Raw genomic sequence first — 17,516 nt, 5'->3', positions numbered from 1 at the left:
TCAGATGTTCTTTCTGCCCCCTTCTGTTTCTTCTCTTCTTCTGAGACTCCCATCATTTCTGTGTTGGTGCACTTGATGGTATGCAACAGATCTCTGCACCTTTATTCATTTTCCTTCATTTTTTTCTTTCTGCCCCTCCGACTACGTAATCTTAATTGAACTGTCTTCACGTTTAGTGATTATTCTGACAGTTCATATCTGCTGTTGAGCCCCTCTAGTGAATTGTTTATTTCAGTTATTGTACTTTTCAACTCTAGAATTTCTACTTGGTCTTTTTTTTTTTTTTATGTAACCTCTATCTATTAATTGGTAAGAAATAATTCTCACACCTTCGTTTTTTAGATGTGGTTTTCTTTAGCTCTTTGAACATACTTTTAAGAAAGGATTTAAAGTATTTAACCAAGTGTCATAGACAGTTTCTGTTGACTGCTTTTTTTTTTTCCTGTGTGTGGCCGTACTTTTGTGGTTTGTATATATGTGTGTGTCTCCCTTGAAAACTGAATATTTCATATATTATAATGTGGCGGCTCTGGAAATCAGATTCCCTTACTTACCCAACCCCATCTGCCCACCTGGGATCTGTTGTTATCTGTATAGTTATTTTCCTAGTCTTTATTCCTTGTGAGGTGCTAGCCCTGGAGTTTTTGCCTTGCTAGCTTGGTGGTTAGCTGATGGTTAGAGAGGGATTTTTAAATATCCTTGAGTAAACAGGTCTCCCCGCCAGTGCCAAAGGGCGCTCTGTGTGTGTGTGTGTGTGTGTGTGTGTGTGTGTGTTGGGATAGGTTTCCAGTGCTAAAGTAGAGAGTTTACAACTCCACCTTAGCCTTCACTTTCTGTTTGCACAGAGCTTCCCCGGGGCAGTCACAGTAAGATACAAGGCCTTTCGGGTCTGTCATGCACAAGTATGTGCACAGCCTTTGATGTGTATGTGTTCTTCTCCATTCCCTGGAATATACTGGAGCTTTTCAAAGTACCCTATGGACATCTCATTCCCAGTATTTCTTTTAAGTTCTTTGATCAGCTTCTTCTTCCTGGTATCACTGCCTCAGAGGGCCACACTGCTTATTATTTTATGCACCCCAGGGTTAGGACTCTTCACCCAGAGCATGCTCAGAACCAGGTCAGATAAAGCCAGGCCCCGAGAATGGAGCCTTGCAGGAAGCTGCCAAACTGTCTAACAGTTTTGTCTTGGGGATGGGCTTTGGAGGTCTTTAGGCCTTTTCTGCCCCATCTCATAGATGCGAGGCTACTATTCTTTGCAGTTTCAAGGCTGTTGGTTTTCAAGGCTACTCTGGAGCTTGGGAGAGGAAAATGGGAACAGGACAACTTAAAACACCACAGAGCTCACTGTTGTTGCCAATATTCATATATTTTTCTTTAGTAAAATGCTCCTCAGATTGTTATAAGCCTATAATTCCCAAAATTTTGAAAAAGTTAATTTTGACAATTTTTGCCAGTGTTCTCGTTGCTTTTATGGTGGAGCAGATTTTCCAAGGTCTTTATTTTGCTATAGGGGCTTCCCTGGTGGCTCAGAGGTTAAAGCGTCTGCCTCCAATGCGGGAGACCCACGTTTGATCCCTGGGTTGGGAAGATCCCCTGGAGAAGGAAATGGCAATCCACTCCAGTATTCTTGCCTGGAGAATCCCATGGACTGAGGAGCCTGGTGGGCTGCAGTCCACGGGGTCACAAAGAGTCGGACACGACTGAGTGACTTAACTTTACTTACTTATTTTGCTATAGCAGTTCTTCTGTACATAGTATTTTAAACAGCAGTTGGTTTTACCACTAGGTGGAAGTAGAGACATAGAAACTGTTGTTCTGTGTTGTTAGAAGGTTTTACTGTATACATAATATAACAATACCACAATACCTTATCAGATTAAATCTCTATTAATTCCCCTATCATTTTTAGTATTAGAATTTTTCTCTCACAGTAGCAGAGTTTAAGTTTCTTATTGCTTCAAATAGTTAAATTTTGCTTGAACTTTGATTGATTTTCAGATAAAATAATACTTTATTCATAAAAGCCCAAATTACAGAATCTTTGAAGTGAATTGTAATTTAAAAGTTATCTGTTTAATAAGTTGATTATCAAAGATTATTAGGATTGCTTTGAAAAGAGATCAGAATAATTATTAATTGTAGCATATTATAAAATTTTATGTATTTAAGTCCTTGTATCTAAAGCAATCGAAATCTTTTAAGTAGATTTTGACCTTTTTTCATACTGAAAATGTCTTTGGTGATAATATTCTTATAGACAGTGCTTACCTTATGTAAAAATTATTATAAATTATGAATTTTTGTATTATTAAGTAAAGAATCCTCTGTCTGGAAACTTACTAATTTGGGGAATATTTTCATTAGTATATGAAATTCCTTCTGGACGTTTCATGAGAGAATTGTGTGGCCACCTCAATATCATCTATGATCTTTGCTGGTCAAAAGACGATCGTTATGTTCTCACTGCATCATCTGATGGCACTGCCAGGTTAGTATACTTCAGAAGTGCCCACTTCTGTGTATGCGTCTTGTCGTTCAGTCACTAAGTTGTGGCCGACTCTTTGAAACCGCACGGATTGCAGCATGCCAGGCTTTCCTGTCGTTCAGCGTCTCCTGGATACTCCTGGATGCTCCAACTCAAGTCCATTGAGTCAGTGATGCTATCTAACCATCTCATCCTCTGTGTATGCTGCATGCCCTCAAAGAGAGGAAATAGAATGTAAAGTGATATAACTGCTCTTATGCTTCAATTATGTCTTTCTTATCAAGGGACTGTCATAAATATGCATCATACAGACTCACTGATTAAATAAGTTATGAAAACTTTTTCCTAAACACATGCTATCAAATATATTTCATTTATATGATATACAGTGTTTCTAATCCTCAGCCTTTAAATGGTCATTTTGTACAGTTTTGATTAATACTTTGAAGTTATTAAACAACTGAGATTTTTTTTCCTGGAACACAAGCTGTTGATGGCAGGGATTCCATCTGTACTGTTTAGCTGGATTCAGGGACCAAGACATGGTGCTGCTCAATGCATAATGTAGGGTCAGTAAATTAATATGCATCTTGCATTTTAAGAGTGTAATAGATTTTCAAATATTTGCATTTTTCAGAATGTCAGTCTTAAAATAATTTAACCCCTTCCAATTTAATAAGTAGTAGTGTTAGTCGCTCAGTCGCGTCTGACTCTTTGCGACCCTATGGACTGTAGCCCACCACGCTACTCTGTGCATGAGATTCTCCAGGTAAGAATACTAGAGTGGGTAACCATGCCCTTCTCCAGGGGATCTTCCCGACTCAGGAATCAAACCTGGTCTCCTGCAGTGTAGGTAGATTCTTTACTGTCAGAGCCACCGGAGAACTAGAAGCCTACTATTAATCCCTCGTAGCAATATCTTCAGTAACCCATCTGGTTTCTTGTTCTTTCAAGCATAACCATTCTGTCTGACACCAGGGTATGCTAGAGAAAAAGGCACAACCTTGGTAAGACCTTGACTTTGGATTTGAGAGTCGTAAAATCCATAAACTCTCATCTCTGCTGAGCAATCCTTTTGCTTATGTTTATTTAGCTATTTTTTTCTTATTCCTCTAGCAGCAGATCTAACCAAATCTTACCGTGCTTCAAGTTCTTTGCACAATCTTAAGTTCTCTATACAGTCTCCCCACTTTCATTAAGTGACTACCTTCAATTTACAGTGTAATTTAACCAGACATGAAATTCCTGTATTTCTCGCTGGTTTACCACCTAATATCCATAAATTTGGGCTTCCCAGGTGGTAAAAAGCCCACCTGCCAATGCAAGAGACATGAGGGTTGTGGGTTCAATCCCTGGGTCGGGAAGATCCCCTGAGGAAGGGAATGGCAACTCACTCCAGTATTCTTGCCTGGGAAATCCCATGGACAAAGGAGCCTGGCAGGCTACAGTCCATAGTGTCTTAAAGAGTTGGACATGACTGAAGCGACTTAGCACGCACATTCATAAATTTACCCTTGTGTATCTCTATTCATGTCTCTTAACAAAGAGATATGGGTCCCCACGATCCTTTATTCAGTGTGTTCTGTGGTTTGGTGTGCTTATCCTGCTCTCTCTCATCTTTTTCAGCTTTGACTCTCACTTGTATGCTAATAACTTCGAGCTCCTTCTCTTTTTCATTTTTTTTTTTTTTTTAATTTATTTATTTATTTTTAATTTTTACTTTACAATTCTGTATTGGTTTTGGCATAGATTGACATGAATCCACCACAGGTGTACATGTTCAGCTATTAACACACTTCTGCCTGGATTGCCCAGTGGTACCGCAAATCCAAATCTGAAATCACCAAATTTTGTTTTCTGTTTTTAACCTTCATATAGTTTTTGTTTTCTTTTTTTTTTAATTTAAACATTAAAAAAAATTTACTATGTGGTATTGGTTTCTACCATATAAATCAGCCATAATTATACATACATCCCCTCCTTTCTTGCTTCCCTCCCCTCCCCCATCCCATCCCTCCAGGTCATCACACAGCACCAGACTGGGCTCCCTGTGCTACAAAGCAACTTCTGGCCCGCTATCCCTATTACACCTGACAGTGTATCTATGTGGACGCTACTTGTTCTGCTCTCTCCCTCTCCACCACGGCCACAAGTCCATTCTCCGCATCTCCTCATTTTTAAATGCATCTCCTTATCTACCCTGCCTCCCAAGCTGGGAACTCAGAGTAGTGCTACTCATCTTTCTTTTTCACATCTAAGTAGTTCTGAAGTGTATCAATTTTCCCTCCTAAAAGGCTCACATTCTGTCACATTCTTTCTGTCTTCACTGCTGTTGCCTTAATTCAAGCCCTTGTTATCTTTTTGCTTCAACTGTTGCTGCTAAGCTTTGCCAGTGTTCACCCTCTAGCTCCTCCACCCCTGCTATGCTAAAATTCTTTCCAAAACCATCTTTCATAATGTCTTGACTTTAAAAAATCTTTGATTGCCACTGCCGTTTGAAAAATGTTCTGGTTCCTTAGCGTGGCATGACAGACATGGCCCTCACTGACCTCCCATTTTCTCATGTATACTTCCCATAGTACCCTCTGCATCACTCACAGAAACTTCTGAAACGCCCTTAACATCTAATCTTCCTTGGCATCTCCCTGTTACCTTATCGACTCTCTCTATGCTTCCTGCGCTTCTCCTCCCCTTCCTGCCCAACTCATTCACCCAACAAATATCTAAGTGCCTATGGTAAGCCAAGGTGGGCTCTAGTCATCATTTAAGACCCAGCTCAGGTTTTACCTTTTTTTTTTTTTAGATTTTACCATTTTTTGAATTCAACTTGGATTTCCTCACACAACATATGTTGTATAAAGTATACTTTTTCCTTTGTGTAGCTTTGGGGTTGATCCTAATTTAGGACTGTTTGCATCCTAAAAATACTACTGTGAAGGATTAACTGAGTGAAAAGAGAATCACTGTGGCTAGAAATAAAAAGATAGTGGGATTGTGAAAGAGATAAGGAATGCTTGCAGTGAATGAACTAAAGTCAAAAGGGAAAGAACCAGAGTTGCTAATGCTCCCAAGGGGCAAGAAGTTGGGTTTTTGGCCAGGTCTTCTGTCTTCCGTTGAGGTCACCATCACCTGTTATTGTTAGCATCTTCTGAGTAACTGTTTTCCACTGGTTAGCTCTCTGCTAGACGGGTTTAATCTAAATCTCCGTCTTTAGTTATCTTCAGTAAAATTTGAGGAAAAAAAGAACAGCAGCTCCCAATATAATCAGAAAAACTTGTCCATGTGTAATGGCTCCCAAATATACCAATGTGTTCTCACTCCATCCTCTCTTCACACCTACTGTTTTAACTTTGGCATATTCTTTTCTTTCCAAATTCAAATAATTTTTTGTATGTTCATCTAGTCTTTACAGATTTGTGTATAAATGCTTTCTGCTATGGTCAGTCTGATTTTTTTTTTCTTCCACAAACCCAGTAATACATTTCTTTTGATCTTAGATTCTCCCATCGCTTGCATGACTAAAGCCATCACTGATACCAGTTCAGCATTTGTATAAAAAGCTTCATTCTTATGTTAAAATATTATGTCTGTTCAAATTATATTGAGCTCTTTTTACAATACACTTGTCGTTTCTTCTTGTTATATAGCATTTCAGATGATGCTGCTAAGATTTATTAGCAGGCAACTGAAGTTTTACTTTCAGCATTCTCCTTAATATTCCCTCAAAATTAGTGATTTTTTTTTTCCACTAAGTACTGTATTTCATGTTACAGGAGTTCATTGAAAGTTTCACGATGGTAAAAATGTTTATGCAGTGACACATGTGTTTTACTTTTACTTGAAAACAGTCTTTCACTTCCTTCATTACTAGTTTGGATTCTTAGTAGTTGAAGATCATATCCTGTATTTTTAAGCAGCTGCTGAGAAAGCTTATAGAATGTTATTCTTGAATAGCAACTGTAGTTTTTCTTCTATAGTTAATTTTGAAAAAAACTTAATTTGCTTCATTTCTTAGTAATAAAAAGGATAAACTATAAATCCTCATGTTAAAAAATAAATTCTTCTAGTTCTGATAACCTAAGTTTTTAAAAATCAGGTGCTTCACACTCATAAAGCACCTGTTTGTTCCTAGATTTTGTCTGGTTTTACACATTGACTTCGGAGAAGGCAATGCCAACCCACTCCAGTACTAACCTGATAGTTTAACTCTTAGGGTTTACTTTTGTCAAGACTATAGCAATAACAATATTATTTTCTTTTAAATCACCTGTTATATAAAGGAAGAAATAATGAGTATTAAAAGTGAGTACTCAATGTTAGATAACCTGTTTCCTATAAAATATTGTAATTATTTTAATGTTATTTTGTTCAAGTACTTGTATAGTAATTTGAAAGTGGCTTCTAAGTCTTTGAGATCTTTACGTTAATTATGCTTTGAAATTACAAATAAAAAGTTAATGGAGTACCATATTAAGTCCTCAACTGTAAGCACTTTGGAAAAGCAATATACACAACCTAAATGGGAAATCATTGAAGTTTCTTCCTCTATTTTATTTTTTACTTATATTTTATTAGATGCAATATTTTACCAACTATGCATTGTGTTTAATCAATGTCAAGAATAGGTTGGTTTAAAAAAAATAGACATATGCAAGTACAATTTTTCATTTTGCAGTATAGATTGCAGTAGTAGATGAATTAACATAATGCTTGAAAATAACTGTAAGAAATAGCTTTGTCAAAATGTAAAGAAGTCTGGTCATCAAATAATGTGATCAGATTATTTTTATTATTATAAAATTTACCATTGGTTGTTGTCATTTGCTTACTCATAAAGTCCATTGCATATATTGGTTCTTAAGAGAAACATCTGCCTTTCAGAAGCAATATGTAACATTTTCATCCTTTTCCAGGATATGGAAAAATGAAATAAACAATACAAATACTTTCAGAGTTTTACCTCATCCTTCTTTTGTTTACACGGCTAAATTCCACCCAGCTGTAAGAGAGCTGGTGGTGACAGGATGCTATGATTCTGTGATACGTATATGGAAAGTTGATATGAGACAGGATCCTGCCGTATTGATCCGACAGTTTGACAATCACAAGAGTTTCATCAACTCTCTCTGTTTTGATATTGAAGGTATGTCTGAAATTATATTCAAATTGAAGGCTAGTTACGTGAAGAATTTTTAAAAAATTTTGTTTCACTAGGATAATAATTATTTCAGCTTGAAAGGGACCTTATGTATTAGATAAAATTAAATATGTTTGTGCATATTTAGATTGTTTGTGCAGATCATATGATAGACCTGGTCATAAATTTGGCACTGCAGTAGTTGTTAGTTAATTTTAAAGTCAGTACATTTCTAAGCATTTTGATTCAACTAATCTTTGCTGTAACAACCAGTCCTGTTCCAAATTTATGAATATATTCTATTGGATTGGTGATTGTTCCCTTAGTAGTTTTCTTAAAGGACCCTTTTCTGTAAATGATAAAATTGAGGAAGATAGGAAAGATCCCGAACAATGTTGAAAATATGTATTTTAAATGTGGCAACAAGATTTTTTAAGTATATAAACACATGTTTATGGAAGGGAAATTTGCAATTATTTAAGGTTTAATCTTAGAATATGAGTATTATAAATGATGTTTCAAGGATACAAAATATAATTATTTTATCAGCTGAAAGACTAAAATTTGTTGTATCTATTAAATAGTCACCTTTTCTGTTATTTCAGACATTAGGTTTGTATAGCTGTAAACAATTAGTATGGGATCATATGAAAATAATAATATTTCTAATGTACTCAGTTCAACCATAAGGATGTTTATAAGCAGGAACCCCTTCAGGAAAGGTCAACCAAGGGTAGAAAGGCATCTGAAAACTCTGTCATAGAAGAAGTAGCTCAGATTATAAAAGGGAGATGAATAATTTCTTCAGGTATTTGGTTAAGGTGTGAAAAAAGTGAAGTCCTTCTGTGTTACTCCAGTAGGTAGAAATAGAGCCAAAGCTACAGAAAACAGATTTTTCTTTGCTTAGAATTAGAAAGAAGATTCTCACATGCAGAGCATTTCAACAGTTGAATAAGCTAAAGTGAAAGTGAAAGTGAAATCTCTCAGTTGAGTCCGACTCTGCAACCACATGGATTATAGCCTACCAGGCTCCTCCATCCATGGGATTTTCCAGGCAAGAGTACTGGAATGGGTTGCCATTTCCTTCTCCATGAATACACTAAATGTTAATACTTTTGTGTAAAATATTGCATTCACAGTTGCTGAACAGCCATCTGTTCATATGGTTTCTAAAACATGCCTAATTGTTTATGAAGTTGAATCTGATGGCCTTTGAAGTCCCATTTAACTGTAGGATAGTTTGACTTTCAGAATTGATGTTAAACTGGAACACCTGTTACTTATTATTTTATTCATTCCCTAATCATTTATTGAGTTCCTACCAGGTCTCAGGTATTATTCTAACAGTATATATTAGAGCATAGGTGTTTCTCCAGTAATGTGAAATGGGTTATATAGGTTAATAAAAGTAAGCAGTACAGATCATATTGGAAAATTAAAATAATTTGTTTTGCTTTGGAATATGAGCCATGTACACATGAACTGAGATGCTCATTTTGGTTTGTTTTCAAATTCAGGTAGGTGACAAAAGAAATCACTAGTAACTCAAAAGGGTGAAAAAAATTGGGATCTGATTGTTTGCCTTTTGGGCTTTTTTTAAACTACAGTACCTTTTAATAGCACTTCAATTTTTTGTCTTATTGGGATGTGTGTGCCCAATTTCATAATAGTTGAAACAACTGTGTATCATTTTTACCTACATAATTTTATTTTTTTAAATAGGTCACCACATGTATTCAGGAGACTGCACAGGGATGATTGTTATTTGGAATACGTATGTCAAAGTCAATGATGTACAACACTCAGTGCGTCACTGGAGCATAAACAAGGTAGAGTTTCACTTCATACTTGGGGATTTATTTGAAAAAATTGGGAAAAATCACATGACTTAAAAGATGCAGGACATTCTGTTCACTCCTTTCAAAGGAATTAAGTTTTTCTCAGTCCCTCAAAAGTCAGTTATTGTTTTTTCCTGATAGCTAATTGATAATATAGTGACTTAATGAAAATTTTCTTCATTTTGGTTGGGCTTTCCTTTCACATTTTTGAACCTTAGGTTGCACTCTGGTATTCAGGGATGCATTGGTAAAATTTATGCAAAATGAGGTATATGTTATGTTATCGTCTATACATAACAACTTATATTTTCTGCTATTCATATTCTTTTTTTTATTTGTCCAATAGCAAACATCACTAGAAACACCATTCTTAAGGTTTTGTTAACAATGCTATCTCTCAAAATTATGTGATCAAGATTATATATTAATAAATATGAGGAGGTCTGTCATTTAATCACAGTAATTGTTTCACTGAAATATACTAAATTGGCCAAAACAAATGAATAATCTCATTTTTTAAGCAGAGTGTTTTTAAGATGACTTGTATACCAAGCAACTTTGTTGGTGTATATTTAGTATGTTTTAGTTAAAGATACAAAACAAGTCATTAAACTTGAGTTTTATATATATATATGTCATATATATAAATACGCTATAGCTGTGTTCTTTGGTTTTCTTGTTCTTCATAATAGATTGTAACAGTTGTCCCTGTTTGAAAAAAGACGTGTAAAAAAGAATTTCCATCAACTTTAGTTAAATCTGTTGTGTCTGTCAGATCAATTTAAAACCCAGTCTATTCTATTTTTAGTCATTCTTATCTAGTCTGTCAGATTAATGAATGATGACTTGGGATTCATGTTGTAGCAATTCCATACACTTTGCAAAGAACTTTCTAATTACTTATATATTGATATATTGGCAAGGTTCCAAAGGCAACATTTCTAGTCATTTGTTTCTGCAATACAGAGTCTACTATTTATATTAAAAATCATGTGTTTTCTTTCCCTCTGTGTAGTAGTAACCAAAAGACAAATACACCTGGAAATCTGCCACCTGGTGGTTACTTGAGACAGTCAAATATAAAAAGTGAGGAAATGAAGGATGGGATGTCCTTTTAACAGTTTATGCCTGGGACAGATGGAGACTGCGATTTCTTACTTGGTTCTCTTCCACCAGTGCAGTGGGGGATGCTAGCTTATGCTCATTTGTCCCTTAAGATGAAGTGTCCATGTTACTTGCTCTACTCCTTGGTGTAGAGTGTGGTCTTTAACACCAGACCTTGAGCATGAATATGATAAAAATATGAAGGAAATCATTAACAGATGCTACAGACACTAAATCTCCCAACTCTTTTCTCGAATTTATTCCTGACACTTGTTATGCAGCCTTGTTTTTGATTTTGCACATTTGCATCTGTGTAAGTGTTGCTCCAGTTGCTCAAACCTTCATCAGTGCATCTTCACCTCCAAATCATTGTAGTTGGGCTCAGTAAAATCCCCATCTGTGGTGTCAGTGTTTGACTTTATTCTGGAACTTGTAAAAAAGTGGTTGACAGCAGGTTTCAGCACCAAACAGCAGAACCAGGGATTCTACTGCTGATATTAGGATTATAGCAGTTTGTACCCCACCTGTATTGGTGCCAACCCACCTCTGAAGAGGAGACCTAGGAGAAGTGAGCAAAATAATAAGGGGACCTTGAAGGAGAAGAATGCTATTCAGAATTCTGACTGCAGGGTAAAGCAGACCTTCTCTTGACTCTTCAGACTTTAAACAGTTTTGTATTTGCAGTTGTTTTGTTTCTCTTGATAATCCAAATGAGAAGGATTTTGGAAATTGTCCTTATTTATATATGGCTTGTTCAGGCAGATTCTCCTTCAGTGTTTGTGTCTTTCTTGACATCAGTAGTCAGGTCTACTTAGAGACTTCTTCTATAACCAGTAGATTTAGCTGCTTTAAGTATCCAGAAAAACCTAAAATTACAATCTAAACTAAATTGTTTCATAATAAGATGCTGATAACTTATCTTTTTTAGGACAAGTAGAGGTAAATGCATGAAGAAATCATCTGAAACTGAAATAGAACTGAGAGCTAATTCTGTACTTAATATTGAACTTAGAAATTGAGATTTCTTAAATGATGATAAACAGACAATGTAGTAATAAAAGATGTGTTTGCAGAAAGTGCTTCTTATTTGAGAATATACTAGAAAAACACTAAATACAGTGTTACTTAGCAGCCCAAAACTACATTTTATCAGCTTTATTTTCATCCTTAACTTGAACTTACTTGGAATAATTTTGTTAACAATTTTAAAACATCTTGCATTGTGCAATTAAAAATGACTTCTTAAAATTAAATTTGTATACTTAAAAGGGCTTAACTTTAGACAAATTTTGTATTTGTAATATTACATAATCTTTTTAAACTCATTTTAGGAAATTAAAGAGAGTGAGTTTAAGGGAATCCCGATAAGTTACTTGGAGGTTCATCCCAATGGAAAACGTTTATTAATTCATACCAAAGACAGTACTTTGAGAATTATGGATCTCCGAATGTAAGTATATTTCAGTATTTGCAGGTTAAACACTTATAGAATAAGTAATGATTTAATTCCTATTTATACAACGCAGCTGTGGTTCTCAACTAGAGAATTTTGTCCCTCAGGGGACTCTGGCCGAGTCTAGAGACACTTAAATGTCTATTCTAGTATCTAGTGGATTGTTAGTCAGTTACTTAGTGGTGTCTGACTCTTTGCGATCCGAGGGCCTGTAGCCTGCCAGGCTCCTGCATCTCTGGGATTACCCCAGCAGGACTGATGGAGTGGGTTGTCGTTTCCTCCTCCAGGGGATCTTCCCTGCCCAAGGCCTGAACCCGAGTCTCCTGCTGCTTCCTGCACTGGCAGGTGGGTTCGTTACCACTGAGCCACCTGGGGAGCGGATAGAGCCCAGAGATGATGAGCATCCTGCAGCATACGAGACAGGCCCCGACAACAATTATCTAACCACAAAGGCGAATAGTTCCGAAGCTGAGATGTAGTCAACTGCTTTTTATTTTCACATTAAAAAAGGAGAAACTTCTGCCATGGACTGTCTTTTATCTCTGTGATATTGGTCTAGCATAGTAGTATGATCTAATATCACGCCTGAAAGAGAGGGCTTTTGACTAGCATGACAGTGGCAAGGATGCTGTGGGAGAATGATGGGCAGAATTGGTTCATCGGGAGTTGAGGATGTAGTTGTACTCTCCAAAATAACTTGCAAAACACTTAATTAGCCTACAGTGTGACATCTTCAAGGACTGTTATAGAATCTGCTCTTTTTTTTTTCTATACATCATACCCAACATCATACCTGGAAGGTAGCAAGTACTCTATAAATATCTTTTAATGAATATAAATATATAGTAAAAGGATTATGTTTTTCATGGTAACAGTGAAGCTGAATAGCTATAATAAAGCCTTACGTTCAAGGCTCTATGGAGAATCTGGTCTTTGAGCTCAATCTTGAAGGGTGGATAGAATTTAGATAAGATGGCAGTGTCCTCTCTAGGGTAGAAAGCCTAGAATAAAGTCAGGATGTGGGATAATAGAAGTTGTGTTCAAAGCAGAGTGAGTTAGTCCATATGAGCTTTGGTTTCTTGCTAAGGAATGCTGAGAGACTAATCAAATAGAGATTTGAGCCAGATTTGTAGAAGTCCAGGCCTGCAGAGTTTAGTTGTTCTCTTTTTAAGTAGTATAGTATTCAGCCCATGATCATACTTGGGCTCTGGAGGAAAACTGCTTATAGTCAAATGCTGCCTGTTCCATCCCTTAAACTAACTGATTAGTCTCTTTTCCTCCTCACACAAATGGAAGAATACTACACCATCCTCGTAAGTGTTTTGTGGGTAATAAACTAGTTTATAGATGTAAAGTATTGGGTTGGCCAAAAAATTCATTTGGGTTTTTCCATAACACCTTACAGAGAAACCCTGACGAACTTTCTAACCAACCCAATACTTAAATTAACAGAAATAGCAGAAGTTTTGACCCAGTAACCTTGGGTTTAGGAATTTATGTTAAGAAAATAATTGTGAAACAGTGCAATGTGTGTGTGTATACACACACACACACAAGGTTGTTCATAGAAATCATATTCGTACTAGGGGAAACATGTTGGATAACTCTTAGGATGCTGGAAATACCCTAAGAGTTACCCAACAATAGAAAATTTCTTAAGATACATTTAGGCAATGATATAATATATGCCTGTTAAAATGATAATGCATAATTTTTATTTTCTGACGTGAAAGGCCATTATTCATGGTTCATTGTTGACTGAAAAAGCAAATAACAGAGCAGTATATGTAATATCCTCTCTGTAGACCAATGATGATGATAGTACCGGTGCTGTGCTGTGCTTAGTCGCTCAGTCATGTCTGACTCTTTGTGACCTCATGAACTATAACTTTCCAGGCTCCTCTGTCCATGGGATTCTCCAGGCAAGAGTACTGGAGTGGGTTGCCATGCCTTTCTCCAGGGGTTCTTCCCAACCCAGGGATTGAACCCAGGTCTCCCACATTGCAGGCAGATTCTTTACTGTCTGAGTCACCTGGCGCATAATAAGCACTGAAAATGTTAGCTGTTATTATTATTGACACGTTTAAAAGCCCAGAAGGGTACATGCCATATTTAATAGATGATTCAATAATGGTTTTTCTAATATTTCTGCAGTAATCAAGTATTCATTGATTTTAAAATTTTTTCACATGGAAAAAATATGAGAATATAAAAATTCTGTTTATTTTTGAGTTACCAATTCAGATGCATCTTCTTTGCTCCGTAGCTAGAAATCATCTCTCTCTCTTATCCAAATCTGCAAAGGACTTTTTCTGTTCTTCTTTTGTGGTACTTTCTACATTCACTTTCTATTCTTCTTTGGTGCATTTCTTCTCTCTCCTGCTAAATTATAAGCTCCCTGAGCTCTGGAACTCCCTCTACTTTATTCTCTATCCATCATGGAATATATCCTGTGTAACAGATTCTCACAAGTTGCTTGTCAAATGCAAATGAAGTATGAAAAGTTTTTCTACCACTAGTCATTGAAATGGGTAAGACAAGTTACATTTATAAAATCTATTTGGTTTCTAGATTAGCAGCAAGGAAATTTGTAGGTGCAGCAAATTATCGAGAGAAGATTCATAGCACTTTGACACCATGTGGGACTTTTCTCTTTGCTGGAAGTGAGGATGGTATAGTATATGTTTGGAACCCAGAAACAGGTAAATAGCATTTCATTGAACTTTAAAAAGAGTTGTTTTGTTTTTGATAAAGTATAAAAACTGCCATTTTATGGAATAATTTTCAAGGAAATTCTGATTTTAAGTTCTCAGTTATGTTTTTCAAAATTGGAAAGCTGATAATGAAATTCAGCTACAGTCCGAATTTATATTAATTCTATTCTTTATGGTTTTGATATCTTCATGGATTTAGAATTTTGCATTATCATTTAAGGTTTATTCTTTCCTTGCTGGTAATAAGATATTGTTGATCTCACAGAAGTATTTAATGGGGACTGTAATACAAAATTCAGTTATGAACTGAATTTAGAGTTCAACTAGGTATGCAAATGGTTAACCATCTACAGTACATTTTTATTAGAAACAAACATATTCCTGTCAGTGTTTTGGATATTTGAAACTTAATAGCCATTTACCTGAATTACTATAATTCAACTTTTTCAATAAAATAAACTTACATTGGATAGTTCATTTGTGCTTCACTTTGCTTTTTTGAAAGAAAAGCCAAAACTTCATAAACATTTGTTTAGCAATAGAAAGAGTTTTATAAAATTTACTTTAAATTTTCTTTAATGAGCATTATTTGACTTCATCTTTATTATTTTTATTTCTCCCTTTAGGTGTTTTTGACTAATCAGTTCACTTAGGATTTTGTTTTTCTTCTTTGCTTTTTGAGTTCTGATTTTCAAAACTTCTGCTGTAGTCATTAATAGTATGCTGCTGCTGCTGCTGCTGCTGCTGCTAAGTCACTTCAGTCATTTCCGACTCTGTGCGACCCCATAGACGGCAGCCCACCAGGCTCCGCCGTCCCTGGGATTCTCCAGGCAAGAACACTGGAGTGGGTTGCCATTTCCTCCTCCAGTGCATGAAAGTGAAAAGTGAAAGTGAAGTCGTTCAGTCGTGTCCAATTCTTAGCGACCCCATGGACTGCAGCCCACCAGGCTCCTCCATCCATGGTATATTCCAGGCAGGAGTACTGGAGTGGGGTGCCATTGCCTTCTCTGCATTAATAGTACATATATATATATATATATATATATATATATTTAAGGCAGATGGTACATCAAACAGCCTCTGGGAAAAAAAAGAAAAATTAATTCCTCACTAAACTTCCCCCAACCAGAGAATTTTTTTAGTTTTAGTCCTGATATTCCTCCCATAGTTCTCCCTGGAGTTGTTTCTTAGCTGGCATTTGCTCAGCTCTGTCAGATCTCAGATCTCTATTTCCAAGCTTTTTGTCTTTAGTTTGTGCCTTGAAACTCCATCAAGACATTGGACCAAAAAGAAGAAAAAGGAAGGCCAAGAGAATGAAAAATAATTGTTTAATATAGTGGTCGCAAAAGTCGGACATGACTTACCAGCTAAACAACAACAGCCCAACTATAAGTATTTAAGGTTTTCCTGTAAATAGCATGAGGTTTATTATTACTTACCATAAATCTTTTTTTGATAGTTGCAGGATAATCTTCTAATGAGAAATATCTGAGATAGTACAAATTATTGAATCTCTTTTCTTATTTAGGAGAGCAAGTAGCAATGTATTCTGACCTGCCATTCAAGTCACCAGTTCGAGACATTGCTTATCATCCACTTGAAAATATGGTTGCATTTTGTGCATTTGGGCAGAATGAGCCAATTCTCCTATATATTTATGATTTCCATGGTAAGTCCACTGCTTGATAAGGGGAGAATATTTAGAGTAACCTTTACCTTTAGGCTGAATTGGAAATTATGAGCTCTGTGAAAACTGTCATTCTTTGTATTAACAAAACTCTCTTGAATGTATTATGAAGGCCAAGCAGCTTTAAAAAGATCATATTATTATAACATTTTATTTTGTCATGAGCATTTTATTATGGAATTTAAATATCATCAAAAGTATACATAATGGTTGTGCTCTTGTATTGTAATCATAGAAAGGTGGTCATCATTCTCTTCATAGATCAATTTAAATAAATAAAATTCACCCAAAAACGATTTGGGAGTATCTCTAACTTTAAAAGGTAAATAACATTTAGGGTATGTGAATCTGTAATGTTTTTACTTGAATATTGAGTTAATTTCTTATTCTTTGTTTTTCTTTTTAACTAAAGCACAGTTTAAGTTATGATTTTCTGAGAGTTTCTTAACATAAAAAAGAAGACAAAAAAAATCACTTATAGTTGATTGACTTTGTTGTACGGCAGAAACCAACACAGCATAGTAAAACAATTATTCTCCAATTAAAAATAAACTTTAAAAAAGGAAGGGAAAAAAGTCAAGCTTCAGCAAAAATGCCTTTTTCTACATTAAAATCACACTGTTCTTTAATTTTGGAAAATAATAAGAAATAGACTTTGAATACATTTTTAAGAAATAGTATGGCATTATTGGCAACCCACTCCAGTACTCTTGCCTGGAAAATCCCATGGTCTGTGAAGCCTGGTAGGCTACAGTCCATGGGGTCTCAAAGAGTCGGACACAACTGAGTGACTTCACTCACTTTATGGCATTATTCAAATCATTTGGATTTATTCTGTTTTTCATATATTTCCTTAATTTCTGACCTGAAATTAGGATTTCGTTGTTCTGTGTGGTATTGATAGTGCTGACACTCTCAAAATTGCAGTTCCATTTTCTTCATGCGTTAATTCTTACACAAAAATAAATGGTTTTTATAGTCTTTAGTTTGTTTAATAGACCATTCACCATCTTGCTAAGATGATTTACACACAATGTCATAAGTACATAAATAAATAAATATGCATTTAGATAACATTGTTGTGAAACTCTTTGG

The 17,516-nt window shown here is 35.7% G+C and overlaps 1 protein-coding gene across 9 annotated transcripts in view; it reads left to right on the top strand.

Annotated features, from left to right (window-relative positions):
* AHI1 (Abelson helper integration site 1) overlaps nucleotides 1–17,516 on the top strand; it is a 214,198-nt gene that overhangs the window by 55,240 nt on the left and 141,442 nt on the right. For all 9 annotated transcript variants that reach the window (XR_005720912.1, XM_040239286.1, XM_040239287.1 and 6 more), the window contains 6 exons: nucleotides 2,368–2,491; nucleotides 7,402–7,631; nucleotides 9,348–9,454; nucleotides 11,899–12,017; nucleotides 14,592–14,722; nucleotides 16,263–16,403. Coding sequence is in view for 8 of the 9 variants with exons in the window: in XM_040239286.1 (XP_040095220.1) it covers nucleotides 2,368–2,491; nucleotides 7,402–7,631; nucleotides 9,348–9,454; nucleotides 11,899–12,017; nucleotides 14,592–14,722; nucleotides 16,263–16,403 (852 nt within the window). In the remaining variant the exon portion in view is untranslated. The remainder of the gene's footprint in view (nucleotides 1–2,367; nucleotides 2,492–7,401; nucleotides 7,632–9,347; nucleotides 9,455–11,898; nucleotides 12,018–14,591; nucleotides 14,723–16,262; nucleotides 16,404–17,516) is intronic.

This window comes from Oryx dammah, unplaced genomic scaffold (genome assembly GCF_014754425.2).
Source record: "Oryx dammah isolate SB20612 unplaced genomic scaffold, SCBI_Odam_1.1 HiC_scaffold_4, whole genome shotgun sequence".
NCBI lineage: Eukaryota > Metazoa > Chordata > Mammalia > Artiodactyla > Bovidae > Oryx > Oryx dammah.
The sequence above is the reverse complement of the archived record's forward strand: the minus strand, read 5'-3'. Positions and strand labels throughout refer to the sequence as shown.